At 44.9% G+C, this 12526-nt stretch overlaps 1 protein-coding gene across 2 annotated transcripts in view; it reads left to right on the top strand.

Moving 5' to 3' along the window:
• MAX (MYC associated factor X) overlaps positions 1–12526 on the top strand; it is a 92183-nt gene that overhangs the window by 61581 nt on the left and 18076 nt on the right. The window contains exons 3-4 of one of the 2 annotated variants that reach the window (XM_069208900.1): positions 2976–3095; positions 7772–7895. In XM_069208900.1, the coding sequence (XP_069065001.1) occupies positions 2976–3095; positions 7772–7895 (244 nt within the window). The remainder of the gene's footprint in view (positions 1–2975; positions 3096–7771; positions 7896–12526) is intronic. The other variant, XM_069208901.1, reaches the window with a different exon arrangement.

The following is a 12526-nucleotide window of genomic DNA, read 5'->3' on the forward strand; positions in this document are numbered from 1 at the left end:
TTACACCGCCAGTAGCTCCAATTCATGCAAATGCAAGACTCATTGCATTGTAAATGCTTGTTTGTGGAAAGTTGGCACTCTCCTCTCAGGGATGTGGATTTGAAAGGGAGGAAGATTTGTACGTCTTTTTATCCATGATGGAGTCTAGGCATTACCTTACTTTTGTGGACACTAGAGTTTCCCAGTAATTTGTTGTGCAGAAGGGTAATCTGCAGTTTTATGTTTTTCTGATAAATGTAAATATTAAGTTAAGAGCCTCGGGATAAAGGTGGCTTCTAGGCAAATAGGATTTGATAACATCTTGTGAACTTTGATGATGGTGTCACTAATTGAATGTGTAGTTGCAGAGCTGATAGTTTTACACTCCTAAAATGTCCAGTTTTGGTATAGGAGCCAGTAGCGGCGATTATCCTTGTGCTAAGCAATCCCCGCTTTTACAGATAGATAAACCGAAACACTCTTGAAACTCCTTTATTAAAGATGACAAGTTTGTGGAGAAGCGGTATGCGTATTCCAGGCAGCTCGAGGACTTTAAGAGATCTGCCTGCTATTTCCTCGGTCTAGGGTTTGTGGCTTTTCTTTGTGCCAGGTTGTCCCTTGGCATATGCCATCTTCCTTGGCTCTGCAATCATTTGCAGAATATCGCTGGTTACGTCTGCGTCACATGCCCGGGCTGCTGGAGCTCACTCCCTCTATAGGAGGCTCGTGGGATCCAATTAGTAGTTACTCGTACGTGTTGTTGCTCCCGCACTGCGCATTATGTCACTGGTGGTGCTTTTGGACACGAACTCATGAGCCTGGGTTTTGTCGCGCGCTAGCATGGACTTGAGGTTCCTATTAGGTTGGCGCAACATTGGGGATAACTTTGCTGCCATGCGGTTGCTGAATGTGACATATCTTGGTATTGGATTACATTTTGCTTGTTAGAGATTTCTGCTCCTTTCCCAAATTGCTTGGTATATTTATGATTATGTTCTGATCTGACAAATTACTGTATAGCTGTTGTTACCACTTATTTAAAACATGCATATCCTTCTTAGGGCTGTAAGTGGACCGGGTACCTCGGGGTATCAGACCCGGTCATAAAACATTTAAACGGATCCCTATGTGGACCTATTTTTATGTCTTTAACTTTACTGGCAAAATCACTGGTCAATTTCTGAACAGTGAACTAAAAAAAGGTTAAGGTGAGCCAAGTCAGCAGTTTAGTTCCTGTTGCGATTTCACGTTTTAATATTGCACTCCTGAAGAGTTTGTTATTTCTGTGATGTTATCTTGTATAATACACACCCAGTCTCCTCCAGGTGTTTATAACGGGCCACGATTAAGAGCTCCAGGTTTTGATGAGAACAGTGCTAGTTTTTTACAGTTGGTTAAAAAGGTGTTCCGAATGCATGACCATCCACTCCTTGGCCTCTGTGCTGAGCACACAGCGGAATGGTCAGTATTCTAGGTGCAGTTGTGATTCTGTGCAAAAGTGTGTGAAAGAGGCACACTGATTTCAAAAATTGACAAGGCGAAAGTAAAATAAAATGCAGCGCTAACGGGTGGGAGGGAGTCATAGACGTTCAGTGTACATGGTATAGCCATGCCCTTAATTGCCTAGGCCACGCCCCTTTATGCCACAGTCACCGAACCCTCACTCATTAATAATGAGAGAAAATGTCAGCGAATCCTTGCCCAGTGAGAGGAAAACAGGACACTTTCGACAAGTTGCAAATATACTTACTGTCACCGGGTTCTACCTCCCAACGCGTTTCCGAGGTTGCGGGTGCTGTACAGACCTAAAGCAGTTCGAGGCAGCAGTCAGTTTCTGCACCTCGGATCTTGGTAGATCCCAGCTTGCTACCTCGCACTGTTTAATGCTGGCTTCAGTATTCGGTGCTAAATGATGCTCTACATTGTTTGCTGGTACCGAGCAGGTGGCTGACTATCCATCAAGAGGAGAGTTACTACATATTTTTAATCTAACAGTGGATATCGTTGCTAGGCATTGGTAAGCTTCACTGCATGCGGGTAATCGTCTCGTCTAAAGCGGTGCGAAAAAAAGTGATATGTGCAATTATACAATGAATGTGTTCTACACGATAAGAGTTATGGGAGCAGGTATCGCCATTAATGTCATTCAGATTATGTGAGAACTGAACTGTGGCCAGACTTTCACCGTGCTTAAAAAAAATAATAATAATAATTTTTAGAGAAGACCTCTCCAGTGCCACTAGTGATAGTCCTGTCAACTGCCCCCCCCCAATTGAATTGGGTGCAGTTCGGCAGCATCCTGCATATTGATTCTACTTTCGGGATAGCAAGTATGGGAGCTTGATGGTGGACATTTAAACGCCTAAAAGCAAGAATTGGTGTCAGTGAACAGTGTCATTTCATCTGAAGTCTGCTTGACCTCATCTGGTCAGTTTCCGTGTTTTTAATTCAGATTGATGTAAGATGATTCACCTCGCCTTTTAATTAGGTTTTTTGTCACTCAAGGGTTGCCAAAGAACAACGTGACCATAATGGTATTTATATAGTGCTTACTACCCCCTGACGAGGCATTGAAGACCCGCCAAATCTTGTATCCCCGCATTGGGTTTACAGTTTCACTAACGAGCATGTTTATTTTATTGTGTTCTGTAATAGGATGTAAACTATTTTTACTTTTTTTTTTTAGTTTGTTTTTACCTGCCCGTCACACTCGCAATATAATTCCTCCTCCGATTAGTGAGGGGAAGACACAGTCTTCCACTTTATAGTAGGTTTTATTTGCTTGTGCTGTACTGCACTGATGTAAACTTTTTGTTATTTAAAGAGCTCTTAAAATCTTTACCATCCTGTTGGTCCTAAAATGTTACATTTAAGATGGTTGGACACCCCAGCTGTTTCTAACTCTGCTCTGTGAATAACCTTGCCGTTTGATCTTGCCTTGTACTACTCTGCTCCATCTCGGTGTACTCACAAATGCTCTGCTTTTTCTGTCCCAGGCCGACAAACGAGCACACCACAATGCACTGGAACGCAAGCGCAGGGACCACATCAAAGACAGCTTTCACAGTTTACGCGACTCCGTCCCTTCCCTTCAAGGAGAGAAGGTTAGTGCATCGGTTAGTGAAAACCCCTTTATTTACCTTTCTTTTTAAACTATTGTCATTTTGTTGTATTGTATGAATGTGCTAATGAAACATGTTGTGTATGGTTGCTGTTCATCGTTCACGTATGCTGGAATCCGATGTTTAACCCTGAGGTTTTGTTTTAGGTCTGGACAAATGCCGGTCAAGAGAGGCCCCCCCCATGGGTCATTTCAGCCTTGCTCACTCAGGCCTTCACGATTGCTCCCTCCTTCTCCCCACTTGATGAACTTTCTGCATTGCAGTGATAATCCTATGGTGTTTTACTTCCTCCTGGTATTGGGGGTTACAACCTTAATTATGATGAGCACTCATGTCATTCAGTCGCACCCACAGCAGGTGCCCTCTATCCTGGTGCAGAATTTATCTTGTAGCTTTGTCACAGTTGTATCATTTTAAGCAAAAAAAGCAGTGCGCCATTGTGGCTACACATGACTGTACATACTGCAGCCTTCCCCGCCAGTCCCTACGATGCACCTATGGGGTCTCTGCATTTCCCGCCTATGTTTACTAGGATAGCTGAGGGGGGTGGGGGGGGGGGTGACATCTCCCAGCAGGTTAGCTGCTCTGGACCAGTCAGTATTGCCCAGTGTGGTTAGCAGTTCAGTTCAGTTTGCAAATAAACGTAAAAAAACGTAAACTTCACACTTGTATAGCGCACTACTCACCCGTTAGGGTCTCAAGGCGCTGTTATGCATACCACTGTGGAACCCCTCCTGGCTTTTTCCCTGTGAGGCGCCCACTCCTGGGCAACCCCCAGGGTGAAGCCAGGCATCCAAGCACTGTCAGGGCCGTTGTGGAGATTAAGCAAGCTATTGCCCAGAGTTAGAGTGGGACCCATTAATTAGATTAGATTAGGCACGGAGGCAAGAATTATCTGGTCCATGGGAATTGAGCCGAAGACCTGCTGAGGCGGGAATCGAACCTTTGTCCGGGCCAAATCTCTGCATCAGGATCTGCCGCTCTAACCATTGTGCCACACTTCTCCACTGTGTTGCGTAACACAAGTCTGTTTGCAGTGAAACGAGAACTTGTAGTCTGTTGGAGCTAGGACACTTCTAGGACTTGATAGTCTTGTTCGATTGAATGCTGCACGGGATTCTTCTGACACCTGGATTTGAGAGGTTACTGGTCCTGTTGCACCATATATCCAGAAATAGAAGCGATGTGGCAACTTTATGAAAAATTCTAATTGCCCAGTATACCATGGTGCAGTATGCTTTAAGAAGATCTTGCGAGATGAGTATAGTCTTGCGCGGAGAAACACCGCACCTGCTAACCTCCAGGCAGTCGGAGCAGTACATTATTTATGCTGTCTGCAGAAGTACAACAGCAAACAGTGTTAGTTAAAAGGATGCAAAATGCACAGTGAGTGCAATAGTCATTAAAAACCCTTTAAAAATAACAAACCGTTGTCACCCGAGTTTCCAAAATGGCTCATAGGAAGCCATTATTCCCACCCACTGGCAAATTTGTAAAATTGAATAGAGCACTAAATGCAGTAAACTGTACCATAGATATACCTGATTATAGCCTCACCTTGAAATGCAGAGCGATGAATCCTGATGGTTGTTAGGATCAAATAATATTGGATTCTTAGGAATCGGCTGCTCCACCTACCCCTACAAAACCATTTCATGGTCTGACTTAGCGTGACGTTGCAGCTTTGTGACCCAGTGGCCACCCAGGCGTCTCCCACCTGTGTGGGTCCAAGGCATGCGTGCAAGCCCTCTGATGCTAGTTCTGCTGTACCTTGCTTGCGTGTGTGAGCTTGTTGATTGTCACCTAGGCGGGGGCAGAGGCCTGGAGCGGTCACGTTATCCATTTCATCACTTGCCGTAATGGCAACAGACCACAGTGTATGTTATAAAAAATGCAGAAGTGGAGGGCGGTTGAATAGTGCTAGTTGCCACCTAACTACGTTGGAAGAAACTGGAAGCGATTGCAGCCTTTGCAAGATATCCTTTGCCTGTTCTTGACGATGATGTTTCTGTTTCTTATTGCTGTCCTGTTTGCAGTTTGTGTGACGCCTGCAGCAAAGCTAGGTTTGGTTTGAAGATTCTAGACGGGAGAGGGTAGTCCTTTTGACATTGCTACCATATTTAACCGATGACCTGTTTCTTCCCAGTGCTACCTCCCTACAGTGCCCGAGATGTGAGGCTCTCACCCAGCACTGACGGGGATTCCAGGACGACATGGAGGCAGGCGGAACATTCAGGGGCGCTCGCGTCCCAGTGTGCCTCACAGGTGGCCGGCGGTCCTCTGTGCGGTGGATCTTGGAAGGATCTAGTTGTGGGACTGTTCTTTCCCCTGGAGATTGCATTCTCGTTACATTGTTTTGCTAATAGGATACTATGTACTTAAGATTAAATGCCATTACTGAAGACTATTTTGTGGGAGTAGATAAAGGGGTGGTATGTATTCCTCCCTGGGTAGATGATTTTCTTATGACCTCATAAGGCTTGATGTTAAGTCCTTCTTGCACCAAAAGGGACTAGGTTGCAATAAGTGCTCGTGTGCCCCTATATCATGTGTTCCCTTTAACTTGCTCACGTAGAAGTCTGGCAAAAATTTCCACAATTTTTGTGCCTTAAATGTTTCATATAAATGTTTAAATTTTGCTCTAAATTGTATTTGCTTTTTTTTTGTTGGTGCTTTCAGAACTACAGATGACGCAGGCAGTGCCTTCTATGTGCTATGGCACGCCCGCTGTCTTGTGAGCTTTAGTTGCAGGTGTTCCAAGTTTTCAATTTTAAAGTGTGATGTTGCCAGTCATTTCACAAACAAAATGTAGCGCCAGGAGCTGCTACCTTTCAGATAAGCAAATGTGGCAAAATTCTCTAAATAAAGTTAAGCTAAATTTGTGAGGGTAAAACACGGAGGCTGGACTATCTGTTGCCACGTTTTTTAAGATCATAGTGAACATACACATGCATAAGTGTGCTTTAAACATCTCCTTTGAGTCCACACGTAGGTTAATGAACTAATTTCTTATTTGGGCAAAAAGACGCACAATGTTATTTATTTTCCCCAGGTTAATATTATCTGCAATCGTGGTTGTTAGAAGACCTGTCTTGGTTTCTACAAAATGCAGCACTTTATCAGACATGGATTCGGAGTTGTTACCTGAAAATTATTTTATAGTTTAATTGAGGGTGGGTAGACCTGCAAGACTTCTTACTAGACGAAGGACATAGTCGTATCTGCCATTAAATCCTCCCTTCCAAGCAGGCGCCAACGTGGATTTTAATTTACAAAAAAAGTCAGTTTAAATCCATATAAATTACCATGCAGAGCCCATATGTCTAAGCTTATTTTATCCCAACTATTCCAGGTGGGATGTTTGTACAATATTCTGTGCCATCCTAAAGTTGGTTCAAAAGGCTGGAAGAGAGAGACAGAAAGAGGGTGACAAGATGAAGCTTTCTGGGGAGAGTGGCTTTCTCCAAAATCCTAATGACGTCCTGTACACTAAAGAGACAGCTCTGTTTACACCAGGGTGGTGCCCAGTTGAGTTCTAACTGGGTGGAATCCATGACAGATTTTCAGCATTACCATTGACTTTGAAATTGATTTCCATTAAGATTCCATCTTTTGCAATTTATTGTACATGGGTGTGCTGACGTTCTGGAATGGATCCCGCGTTACTGATTTTACGTTGACATTATAACGCAGGCAAGTCCTCAAGTTGAATACTGTGGAAAAACTTCTCTTGGTTTTGCTGTCTGTAATAGCTCTTCTGGGTTAACCAGCTCAGAGCCTGTAGTAGTGCTTGAACAGGAGACCAGCAGATGCTCTGCTTATGGAGGCCAATGCGAAGGCATAAGCACTGGGAGCTGTTTGGCCTCAGAGAAGCTGCGATAGCGCAGATCTGCAGTCCAAAGCAATAACTGATGAGCACCTCAAGGAACCAACCAATCGTACCAGACTCCTGGTGTAGGATGTGGTAGTTGGAATAAAGTAGCCAAAAAACCAGTAAGGTGATATCCATAGTAAAACCGGTCATTCGTAAGCCAGGTTGTTCTTCGTGACCCTCTAAGACCATCTTCAGGTCAGACGCTTAGGATGTTCACGGCTTAAGTGAAAATACATCCTGTTTTAGAACCGACTTTGTGGAGTTGACGATCTTAGGCGAAGGTGTTCAGGTTGTGATTTGAGGCTGTCTTCGTTACAGCCCACCTTCCGTCAGCCTGAACCTCTGCCCTAGTAAACTGTCTGATTTCCTTAGCAATGTGTCTGACAACACAACTCCTAACCCAGACGGTGAATCCCAGGGTCGTGATGGGCACCTTAAATGAGCAATTTCTTTGAATTTGTGTCTTAATATTAGATCTTCTAAATTCTAGCTATAGCGCAATTGTTTTTGAAAGACCGGAATTAAAAGTGAGTTAAGAAATAGGAAATGTGGCTGTGTTTATTATGAGGAGACTTTCTAAGCCTGCAGCTATGTTTTTGTTAATGCCCTGTTAATTATTTTCTTTGCATTCCTGATAATGTTTTAATGTGTTCTCAATTGCGAAAATAATTCATTTCCATTGCTTCTCTTTCACTCTCTCTCCTTCTCTCTCTCTCTCTCTCCTCCTGACATTTAAAACCTTTGCCGAGAAAGAATTTGGTTACTGTTTCAGTCTAGGTTCATTTTGTCTCGACAGGCTTCCCGTGCCCAAATCTTGGACAAAGCCACAGAGTATATTCAGTACATGCGAAGGAAAAACCACACTCACCAGCAAGACATCGATGACCTGAAGAGACAAAATGCACTATTGGAGCAGCAAGGTGAGCGTCCATGGCCCCGTCATTGCGACCGCTCGGGGTCTCAAGAAACCCGCTGCCGCGTTCACTCGACAGACGGATAATTCTGGCTCCCTATTCCAAGGGCCTGGCAAATTTTACTGTAAATATTCCACTTTTTGAAGGGTAACTCAAATAGAGCTTTCATTTTTATGGGGATCTAATATCGTTTTCACTCTGACCTCCCATCTGTGGGTCCGTTGTCACCGCTGTGCTTGGCCAGTCTATTTTCCATGTGTTCAGTGTCTTTTTTTTTTTTTTTTAAGATGTGTAGCCATTTTTGTTTAACCAGACCAAAACAGTTTCTTCTTCAAAGCTCTGTGGCCTTCAGCTGGTCATCCAAGATGTATTAGTTGCCATTTTATATGATTTGGCTTTTGCTGCAAAGAGTCCCAACCCAGAACCCAGCATATCATTTCTAATTTTAAAACCTTTTGTGCTGATCAAGCTGGTAGTTGAAACACATTTTTCCTTTGACACTTTATCTCTTTCATGCTAGCTATCTAAGCATGGGGCTTGTAGAGTGAGACCCACTCGCAAAGCAGCGAAATACTGTTAGAAAAGAAGCAAGGCCGTGGCGGCTTAGAGGCACGAGTGGATGTGAGTTGTACAGAGGGCCAGACTCTAGAAGGTTGTAGGTTTTCCTTAGCGTAAGTCTTGTAGCCGGGAGGTGAAAGATATGGTTAGTTTGTAGACATGGTTCTTCATCTCCCTCTTAATTAGAGGATGGAGGTGATCTGCCAGATGTATGTGAGGATAGCGTAAAAGATTTTAAAGTAACAGTTAATGGTCTGTACTCTTCGTTCACTTTCCCTGAGGTCAAACACCACAGTCCGTCCGTGAAAGTTTGACGACCTACCAGAGATGTTGACCTTCACTGGCTGTGTATGGTGCAGTGCTGGAGTTTGCCGCTCTTGGAGGTGACACAGCAGACCTTGGTTTTGCGTGCGGGCAGAGGGAGGTAGTGAAACTTTGTAGGTGCGGGGAGGATCTTGTCATAGTTCAGACTAGTTTCAGCCTGGAGGGCTCTTCGGCGGACTTTCGGGCCTCAAAGCCCCCAACCAATAGGGCATCGCCGCCTTCGAGATTGAAGAAAACCGGTGCTTTGACCCCTGCTTGTCGAGTTCAGCTCTGTGACAAAGGCATTCACTTAATGGAACAAGGAGATTTGGGGCCTGATTTTAGATATCCCGTCCGCAAAAAATCTAAATCCCATTATTTTCTATGATATTTAGATTTCAGAGGGCTGGATATCCGTCACCGTTGTGACAGAGTAACCCATCCGCCTGTATCAAAATAAGACCCTTGGGATGTGGTGATTTTCGTATCATTTGCAATGTGGGGTTTTAAGCAGCGGTTGGTTTATGGTTAGGCGTCCACATACTGGGTGCTAGTGACACTTCGTGGCATTAAACTGCTGAGGGTCGTCACTGCAAGCTTATTTACTATTGCTATCGATGATCGCGCGCACTATTTCGAGGGTAGAGTTTGAGGTAGTCCAACATCCAAGCTTAATTTGTGGTGGGGCAGTACTTCAAACAGTGACTGTCGCGCACAGAGGAAACCCAGATCTGGAGCTCAGTTTCTTTTGCTCACAGATAGTTCTAGACTCGTCTGTCAGCAGAACTCCGAGCTGCTGTCACTTAGACTTCTAATTTGTGAAAGCCCTTGGGCCTCCAGCGACAACTGGCTGGCTGCTGGATTTCCACATGTCGGAGTCCTCTCTGCAGAAGAACCAGATGCCGTCCTCTGTCTGCCCTTTTACCTCAGGAGACCTGGAAACAGAGCATTGCTCTGGCCCCCGAAGCTGTGAGGGTCGTGATGCCCACAGGTGACCTGCCACGAAAGGACCATTCCCTGCAGAACACCAAGATATGAGTTTGAGTGACCTCAAAGTGTCCTCCTCGTCCTCTGCACCCTCCCACCTTCTAAAGTTATCTAATCCTCCAAAAATAAAACTAAAGATGATTCTGTTCTTGGGTGGCCTACCTTTGGAACTATACCCACTAACATAGGAGCAGATTTATTCATGTTGACCTCCTTGAGCTCTTAAAGTTCTCCCCGTCAAACACTTAAAGAGGACAGAGAAGTTCCGCTTCGGCACATATGTGACCCCGTGATAATTCTCCTCTCTACGCAAGTGTGGTGGGGTCTGGGTTTACTGCCCTCAATATCCTGGACATGCGATAGGTTTGAAAGAACGAGTCGGCCACTGAAGTCGATGGCTGTCAGGATGCTTTCATTCCATTGCATCGGGGGATACGGGTGGCTGGGACTTTGCTTAAGACACAGGAAGCAGAGGTTGCACTATGAAGACGAGGACCGTAATGCAATGGATTCTGTTTTCTCCAAGTCGGTAGGAATGCTGGAATAGATCGGAAGCACTGCTGCTTGCTGTGAGCTCATTCCGTCCCATTGTTTGTTTATTAGTGGCGTTCGTTCTTAATCCTACCTGGACGGCTCCGGAGGACCCCTCTCTCCCTTTAATGGGAACCCGGGCATTTCCAACGTTCCCAGGTAAGTGTTCTGAGGCTTTGGGCCTCGTCAGCGAGGTGCAGTTCGAGCCTCCCTGGGAGATCTGCCTCTCAGGACAAAAGTGATGGGTGGAAATGCTTGTCCGTCCGGTCTGCAGGTAAGTAGGTGATATTGGATCAGGTTGTGTCATTACAATCCATCACGGCGATATACGTGTCATTCTTGGCTCGCTTCACATCGAGAGACCAGCCCAGGCTGGGGAAGGGCTCCCGCCTGATGAGTGATCAGACTGAGTCATGTTCCTGGTACAGGGTGTTGTTGGTTTCTGGCCTCTCAGACCTGTACCCGAGGATGCGCTCCTGGTAGGGCAACTGTGGAGGTGGCACGTCATCTTAGAAAAGTGGATCCGGACCCTGACGTGAAAATGCGCTCGGAGGTGGATTGGATCGGAGGAGCGGCGAACGGGCGCATTAAAAATAAAATCTACACAGCAGAAACAGTTCGGCTGAAAGAGCAGGGAACGAACATGAGAAACTAGGTCCTTCACAGTGTAGAAACAAGTTGATAACATGGCTGGGTACTGCAGTTCTACTGCCACAGCATATCCTGTCTGCTGGTGACGTGACCACCGCTTTACTGCAGCTGTATGTCCCGGTCGCTGTCCAGCCGTGTGGACAGTCCCCGCCATCGCAAGGTTTAGAGCGTCCAGGAAGGCCCCGAATGCTCCTCATTCTGGGCGACTCGCGCTCCTAGTGGTTGAAGTAAAGGGGCAATTCGGATTAGGGGAAGGGAGGCCCATCTGATTGGCTAAAACTTAATGCTAGTGAATACTGCACTTCCTAGTTTATTTGTGGGGGGGGGGGGGGGCGGTTGGTTCGGCTCATTTTAACTTAGTGTTCACCCACCCTTAATAAGCTCTGTTTGATTTTGCTGTTCTTTCACATTATTTGTTTATATTTTGTTGCTGAATATTTCTGCAAATCATTAAAGTCGGATACTGTAAAGCAAATGATTGTTTCCTTAATGACGAGGATGTATTTCGAAAGTGTACAGTGAACAACAATATCTCCGTTTGCAGATAAATACCTGGATATGTTGCACTTACCAGCACAGACTGTATGTATACTGTGTGTCATATACGGGCATTTACTTCATTGCTCGTACCAAGCTTTGTGGCTCCGGCCCAGGGAAGGTGTGGCTTGAACTCTGCCCAGCACTTGCCCTGTCCTCGTATTCCGAGCGGTGCCTGCAGGGAGTACTTGTGCTCACCGCCTTTAGACACCTCATCAGGGAAATACTTTGTAGAAGGAGGGAGTGTGCCGTGCATGGTGTGGGATTTACCCTCGAACCCTCTTCATATGATGAAATAACCCAAAAATACGCAAAAGCCAATAGATTTAACTCTTCTTTAGAAAACATACCTAACTTCCTTTAAAGTAAACTTCACAAAACCCACCGAAACGTTGACAAATGTAGATTTGAATGTAAATTAGCGTGTAGTTTGGGCATTCCTTGTGTAACTAAAATGCATTTCAGATCTGCAGAAGCCAGCTTGTGGGTACAACCTGCTTTTTGGTCAGGAAAAAATATGCATTTCATGCTAATCCTGATCAGCCTCTGCAAAGATCTCTGTGTTCGGGATGGGGAAGGGCCCACGTTGGACTGGATCCGATTCGTCATACTACTAGGAATTCCATACTCTTAACCCACACTGGGTGCATCATAGCACTTTAAAAAAAAAGAATAATTGCAATCCAAATAATCCATTGGAAATGTCTGAATGTATATTTTATTGTGGCTGGGAGATAGCTTCTTAAAAGCACGGAAGACAATTACCCATACGCTTTGTGAGGAGTGTATCGAAATGCTTATACATCTAGGCACTCCCTCCGAAGGCGACTGTCTGCATTTCTGTCATACATTGTCGTCCACAGCACTTGAGATATAGTATTCTAGTTTCTAAATGTTAAATTTACTATAAAAGTGATTTCATAATGAGCACAAAATGGGTTCGTTCCCTCTCCCTGTAGCAGTATTTGAAGTTTTTGTTCTCATGCTTTTTTAGTTATATAAACATTCACTTTGATTTAAAAAAAAAGGGCGTGTTTTCTTCTAAAGACCGCTTGTAATAGGGCAGCAAC

Source organism: Pleurodeles waltl, chromosome 9 (genome assembly GCF_031143425.1).
Source record: "Pleurodeles waltl isolate 20211129_DDA chromosome 9, aPleWal1.hap1.20221129, whole genome shotgun sequence".
Taxonomy (NCBI): Eukaryota; Metazoa; Chordata; class Amphibia; order Caudata; family Salamandridae; genus Pleurodeles; species Pleurodeles waltl.